Genomic DNA, 7,306 nt, shown 5'->3' on the forward strand with positions numbered 1-7,306 from the left:
CATGGCTGAGGTAAAACAAATACCCTTTTCTTTTACTAGGAAGTGCTACAGATAAGAAGGGCTTTCTGGAAGCCCTGGGCTGAAGTTCTATATTTTGGCATGTGTGCATATAGGTGGGGAGCTTGCTTTGACAGTGTCCCTTGGTCTTGAGTTGGAGGGCGCTGTCTGCAGCACTGGAAGACAACTGTTTCTACTGCCAAAGCAGACACCCTCCAAAAAAGTTTGGTTCTGTTTTGGTTGGTATTGAGGATAGGCATGCAGTAATGGCACCAGGGCCATCAGGACATTCTTGAACTCGTTTCATCCTCCTCGTGGTACTGACAGTTGGCACTAATGTTTAGTCCCTTGAGCTGATGACCTAGTTTCAGCTCACCCTGAAATAAGCAACTGTTGTGACCTTCAGCCAATTACTTGACTCAGCTAGTTGGCCATCTTGTCTACTCTGTGTGGACCTAAGGGTGCTCTTGTCATGCTCTGTTAAGGGTTGCTGGTGGAATCAAATTATTCTCTGGGGTTCCAGCTTGTCTGATCAAATATTTTTTTGATTTTTTTTTTGATATTATTTTATTTATCTTAAATAACTGACTGTTATGTGGCAGGTGCACACTAAGCTCTGTGCCTGGTATCAGCAGTAAATGATTCATTCTTCTCAGAGCATCAGGTTTTTTAAATATAGCCAAAGCCAGTGTTTTATATAGTCCGTAACTTGTAATGACTCAGTGTAATTGGTTGCTGCATGCAACGCAGTCTATTTTTGCGTAGCGTCCCCCCTGCTCAGTGTAAACTGCTCTTTAGAGGCACCAGGGAGGAAAGAGTAAGCCCCCATCGAGGGGGCACTGCAAGGGGGCACAAGCAGAGAAGGCTTATGGATAGGGTACAGCCAAGGGAGAACGGCAGAGAAAGGAGGAGGGAGGGACAGGAGTTGGGCAGAGCGAAGAGCTGAACGGTAAGAGGTGAAGCAGGCTGGAGAGCGAGGAGGCAAGGCTTATGCTGAGCGGAGCACATGCAGTTCTGTATTCCAGGGTTTAGTCCACAGAGGACTTTCTGCGTCCCTCTTGCTTTTATTGTGTTGCAGAAATCTAATTCTGACGTCTTTATTGAGGGTACGACTCTCGCTGTGCTGAAGGAAGAGTTCCAGAAGGGCACGAGCCGAGCGTTGTGGCCTCTGTCTGTGCAGCGTACCCTCAGGTACACGGGCAGAACCACCACTTAGGTCCCGTATGGCCAAACGCTCTTAGAACTTGTCGGGTTCCAACAGAATAGCTCTTCTGCCGTCAGGATTTCACGGTTTCGCTTCAGACTTTCCAGGTGAAAGCGCAGCATTCGCCCCTGCGCGCAGGCAGTCCCACGGGCCGCAGGCGCCGCGGTGGGGCTGCGGCGCGGGTTTGCGCCGCCCGTTTCCCCGAGGGAACCGACGTGCTGCTGTAGAGCGCGGCTGGGCGAAAGGGGAGTTTCCTAGCGCGACTAAGAAACAAGGGGTGTCCCAGTCTGTCAGCAGACTACTGAGGGGAATCCACGCCAGAAAAAGACTGTCGCGCTGTTTTGGGGTGCAGCTCGTTGTGCAGCCCCCCCCCCCTTCCGAGGGGAGCTGCGGGCCCCACCGGCGCTAGCAGCTGGACGCGCGGACGCAGCAGCACCGGCACGGGAGGACGCAGAGGCAGTGACAGAGCGGCTCTCGCTCTGCGATCCCTGCTGCGTGAGGGCGCCTCGGAAGGGAGGCCCTCGGCTTTGCCCCTCGGGCCGGGCCGGGCCGGGCCGGGCCGGGCCGGGCCGGGCGGGGAGCAGCGGCCCCTGCCGGCCTGCCGCGCTCGCCCCCGCGCACCCCGCGGTGGCCTTTCTCCGCCCCTCGCCACACTCCGGCCTCTGCGGGCGCAAGCGGAAGATTTCGCTGCCTCTGTTTGGTTTCGCTGTTTCTCCTGCTTGTTTCTTCGCTTAAAGTTGGTGGAATAACTGCCAAGTTGAGCAAGCTACAGCAGGACACGAAGCCAAGAGAAGGGCCCTGCGCAGATTGTGAGGGACTGGCAGGACGTTCCCACCAGTGGTGGTTCTGCAGGAGAAAGCAACTTCTTACAGTTCCTAGGCTCTGTGTAGCCAGCTTTTTCGTACGCACCTGGGAGATGTTCCTCACTGTCAGATTTGCAACATTTGTCAAGCATGAAAAAAATGTTTTCTCTTTTGTGTGTTACCTAATGTGTTCCACGTGTGCTCGTTCTTTCAGATGAAACTCTGCTTTCCAGAGCCAGCCACAATTATGCAATCAGGAGGAGAGATGGAAACCCGCAGATGGAAGGTGTACAACATAGCCAAAGAGCAAAAAGTTTCTATTTCACAGTGGGAAAGTTGATTCTGCAAGAAAATGAGCATAACTGACAAAACATCTCCAGTATAAAAGAAATCTCAGAATCAGTGTTTCCATGGTTTCTGTGAAAACAAGTCTCCAGAGAGTGAGAAGTAGTCCACAGCCATCTTCTAGGGAACTTGAAAATGAACTTCAGGTTATATATCCCTGTTTATTGACAGCTCTGAGGAGGTTCAGCCTTGTGTTCACCATTTAAGAAAAAATGCAACATCTAGTACGTCGATGTAGTCAAGGTAAGATGGTAACACTTATTATGGAAATACAATCATTGCATGATGCTAAAATAATTGAAGCTGTTGATTCATTAGACTCTTTTACTAGCTGTAAGACTGTAGAAATTAAAAGAGCAAATGTGAATGAATATGTGTAGCTATTGGATACACTAATGGATTTTTATCCACTGCTGAAGTAAATGAAGTGAGGAGAGGCCTAAAAGCTTATTCCTGTGAAAGTGCCACCTCATTAGACTGTAGATTGGTAAAACAGCACTTCAGTTACGGCACACAAAGGCCTGCCTATGTGCCAAGCAGATACCCTCGACCTGATTGACAGTTCGTCCCAGAAAATAATACCTGGGGCAACACCAGGGCTCGATATTTCCAGGATGCATACAATAACACCTGTAAATATTGAGGCCTGTATTAAAGCTGTGCATGCATGTGTTTGCTTGGTTGTTGACCAGAAAGTGTTAGTGACATGCAGGAATGCAGCTTATTGAAGACAGAGGGGGAATTTTCAACCTAGCCTTTCAGAGTGCATGTCCCCTAGACCCTGCCCGTTCTCTGTGCAGGCCCAGGCTTTGGCTTATACAGCAGTGTTGGGCATTGGAGGAAGTATTTCTGTGACAGAGTACCGCTATGAAAAATCCTAAAGGCTTTCACGCAGCTCAGGCAGCCTGCTTGCTAGAGCTGTTTTTTCTTGTTCACAGAGGGGAAGACTTTGCAGTGTCCAAGGCTCCTTATTTTTAGTCCTGAAAAGAAAACGATTCTCAGAGACAAGGATAAATAGCAGCATGCTGAACAACCTGTGTTTTCTCTGGGAGATAAGGATGGTAAAGGGACTGTGCCTTGTGTGTCTTCAGTGAAATCAAAAAAACGGAGAGCAGCCAGCATTACTGCCCATCCGGCGGGGAGGCCGTGGCAGTTGGGTGGCCTCTTCCAGAGGCACGTTCTGAGCTAAGGCAAGCTCCAGTTGTAGCGGTAGAGGGTGGATGCCTTCACCTCTTAAATGCAGCACATTTAAATTAGTGGACATGGGGCTGTGTGACAGTTGTGCAAACCTTTACTGGTTACTAATCACAGGCTGCTCTGTAAGGCCAGCAGAGTCCAAGTGCAAAGGGTGATCTCATCGTTTTCCTTTCTGTGCTCTTTCTTCCAGCATATGTTGTGCATCAGGAGGTTGCACTGCTGTTACCCGGCCCTTGCTCAGCTCCAGTGGCCTTTAGACTGGGATGATTGACTCAGAGCAGTTGATACCAGCGGTGAGTCTCTGTTGGCTCCTGACAGTCAGGAGGGGCTGTGTGAGGAACAAGCCTTGCTAATACTTAGCTGCACAGTAAAGAGGACAGTTGCACTGAAGTGAGCCGATGTGATTGTGGATGGCAGAGAAATTGCTGAGGTAGCTGTCGCATGAGGGCAGGCATGTAGGTTTTGTGTCCCCACTCCTAAACCCTGTCTGAGAGACCGTAACAGTAAAGGTTTGGTAGGTGTGCGGATGCTGAATTTATTTTTTATCTCCTTGTCTTCCCGTGCCTGTGCAAAGGTGCCAACCTTTTTTCTTTTTTTTTTTTTTCCTTTCTTGTCTGTGCAGCATTAACTGGGTGGGTTGCCATAGCAACCCCTGCATGATAAGTTGGGCTGCTTCCTGCAGCATTCAAGATTTATCTCCCTCAACATTCACTCCCCTTCACCATCCCCCCTGGAGTGCCAAAGTGGTGAAGGGTTTTGTGGTGCAGAGTATCCTGTGCCCTAAGGATTACACCTGTCCTCTAGCCTGTGGGGCTGTGTTAGAGCAGGAAAGAGGGGCTGTGCATCCTGGTGTTGGAGAGTTTTTGAGGAATATGTGTACTCTACCTTTGCTGCAGTACACAAGAGCTGAAGATTGAAACAAGCTTCCCATGTCATGGAAACTGTACTGTGACATCCCGTTTATTTGCGGATTTTCCTAAAGAGGGCTGGGCAGTGTTTATTGCGTGTTCAAGATGGGCACGTGGAGTTGTTGGAATGGTTCCCAATTAAGAGCAGATCCGAGCGAGAATTAAAGTATCTTATCCTTTCATTCAAAAAAACCATAGAGTCTCCCTGAATAATTCCAGGTAGATTAAAAAAAACAACAACAACAAAAAAAGGCCCTGGCAGTTCAGTGAGCTGGACTGACTATGAGAAATTGTTTTAAATCACGCTTGGTTTTGTCTGTAGTACGTGGACCATGCTGTAAGTGAAGAATAAACTTCTTCAGAGCTGGGGGAAAGGGTGTGATCTCCATTTGCTTTCCTGGCTTGAGGCTTTTTTTGTTAGCACCCAAGCCCAGCTTCACCGCAGATTTTTGTCACCTCTGGGTCCAGTTTCCCATCCTGTAATGGTGATTGGAATGCCACTCCTCACGATGAGGAGTATGTAGCACCTGAGATCTGTAAATTACAGGTTCTGAAGGACAAGTCATTACTTTTTTAGGATGTTTGCTCACTGTGGTTTAAATTGGTTGGCAGATGAGTTGTGGAGTGGCTGGCATTAGAGAAGAAAAAGACTTCTTTTTCTGCCGAGCGTTCCCCAGGAATATTGTTCCCAAGGTCACCTTGTAGGGGGAGCACCAATGCCCTGATGGCAGGATTGTGCTAAGAATTAAGTAGAGAGAGTGAAGGGTCAATTTGTGGCTGCTGACCAAATCAGCATTATAGAGCTGCTGCTTCCTCTTAATCTTATATTCTCAGACCCTCTTTCTCTTCCCTGGAAGGATTGTCCACAATAGATGTAATTAGAGCGGCCGTAGCACAAACAGTGCTCTGCTGATCCAAGCGTCCTGTTTTCTGGCAGTGCACCTGGCTTCCTGAGAACAGATGTTATTTCCCTTGCACTTCACGAAACAGGTGGTTGTCAAATGAGATAGCCAGGGACATTGTTCAGTCGTTTCTGTGTCTATAAAAAGCCCCACCATCAGCATTCATCCACGATGCACAGGTTGGATTGTTCTAAAAGAGTTAGGAGCAAATCCCGTGGCTTAGTCTGCCTTTCCTTTATCAAATTGTGAATTTAGAAAGGGGCAAGTAGAGAAAAGGAGATGACTTAATGTAGTGGACTATGTCCTTCCATGATCTCTGGATATTATGAGCTGCTGTTTTGTCTTCCTGTGGAGAAAAAATCGAGTTTTACGGTTTGGATATTCGTGAAGGATGGCTCTTAAGAGGGAAATTGGGAATATGTTGCTGATAGCTGTGGACTTCTAGGTTCTTGGTCTCCAGAGCCACACCTGGCTCCCAGAAGTATGTTAAATAGATGGTTTTAGTTTGATAGTAAGTGTGCAGAGTAACCCAAAGAAACTTAGCAGAAGAGGGGGCAACGAGTGAAACCTAACAAACCCCTGCGTGTAGGAACTGTGGTGGCCTTGTTCAGTCCCTGCACTGTAATACTTCAGGGCTGCAAAGGCTTGGGGGGTTGCAGTTGGCCATGGGTTGGAACAGGGCAGAGTGCAGCCTGTCAAATGAGTAAATGAAGTAACCACTTCATTTCCTGAAGGACCAGGAACTGGGAGGATATCTTCTTAGCTAGGAATTAATTGGACTCATCACCCTCACCCTGAGAATGGCTCTTCACGCACAGGTACAGTATTTGTAGTACAGTGGTGCCTAATTGTACCGGGACATGCGGATGCTGCTTTGACATGAGCATGACTCATGTTACCCTACCCTTGATCAGGCAGAGAGCTCACAGGAGGACATGAGGGATGATGTGGGGGCAGCCACTTCGCGCATGGTTGCTCGTAGGTAACGAATGCAGCCTGCCGATACAAACGTGATTAGATGATGTCTAGGAAAACCGTTTGCTGCCTTTGTTCTCTGTGTGCTTTGCGCATGTGCGGGGACCGGACTGCGCGTGCATGCCCTGAGCACCAAGCCCCCCGTGCCAGGAGGCCACAGGGGTGTGTGGGCACACATCACCTGGAGGCATGCTTGCTCAGCTGCCCTGCTGCGAGTCCCTGTGCAGCTGACTGTCAGAAAAGGACGGATGGCTCTGAGCTGATGCTTTCTAAAGGCTGCAAATTTCTCTGTTTGGGTGGGTCCTGGTGTCTGCCTACTGGCTGTGTCCAGCGTCCAACGCTTGCTTCTGATTTTTGGCACTGGAAGTTGCTCATGTGCCATTCTCTGCTTGGGCTGGTCAGGTTTAATTCAGTTGATGGTGCTGTTTATCGAGCTGCTGTCAGAGTAGATGCTTTAGAAAGAGGGAGCGCACGTAACAAGCGTTTGCTTTTTCCCTCCATGCCCACCATGACCTTCAAAGGTAGACGAGCCCTTCTGGGCACTGTGGCTCCAGGCCAAGAAGAGAAAGCCCAGCCTGCTGCTGGCATTAAACTCCTGGGAATCAGACTGGAACATGAGAGGATTTCCCAGTATTTCCAACTGTGACCTTCAGAGCTGTACAAATGTTGGTATTAAACTCATTAGGGGCGGAGGCCCTTCTGTGAGCTCCGTGGGTAACTGTCCCCCGCTCTCCCCCGTGGCTTTATTTCGGAGGCCGGGTGACCGGTGCTAGGACCCCCTCCCAGCTCCTCTCGCCAAGGTGCCGGTCCCCGCAGCCGGGGAAGGAGGGAGCCCAAGCGCTGACCCCGCCGGCGACTCGGGAAGGCGCCGCAGAGCCCGAGGGCAGGAGCGGGGGGCAGGTAGCCGCTGGCGCGGGGGGAGAGCCGAGCGCCGGCAGGCGGGGAGGAGCCGGCGGCGCCCGGAGGGTCGGTTCC

General features: G+C 50.0%; 1 protein-coding gene across 1 annotated transcript in view; it reads left to right on the forward strand.

Annotated features, from left to right (window-relative positions):
- The first annotated feature begins 2,206 nt into the window (after positions 1-2,206).
- Positions 2,207-7,306, forward strand: part of SCN3B (sodium voltage-gated channel beta subunit 3) — a 13,879-nt gene continuing 8,779 nt past the window's right edge. Inside the window, exon 1 of the mRNA XM_085316801.1 lies at positions 2,207-2,592. Coding sequence (XP_085172927.1) covers positions 2,562-2,592 — 31 coding nt within the window. The 5' untranslated portion in view covers positions 2,207-2,561. The remainder of the gene's footprint in view (positions 2,593-7,306) is intronic.

Source organism: Rhea americana, unplaced genomic scaffold, assembly GCF_003343005.1.
Source record: "Rhea americana isolate MKP2758 unplaced genomic scaffold, rheAme1 scaffold_48, whole genome shotgun sequence".
Taxonomy (NCBI): Eukaryota; Metazoa; Chordata; class Aves; order Rheiformes; family Rheidae; genus Rhea; species Rhea americana.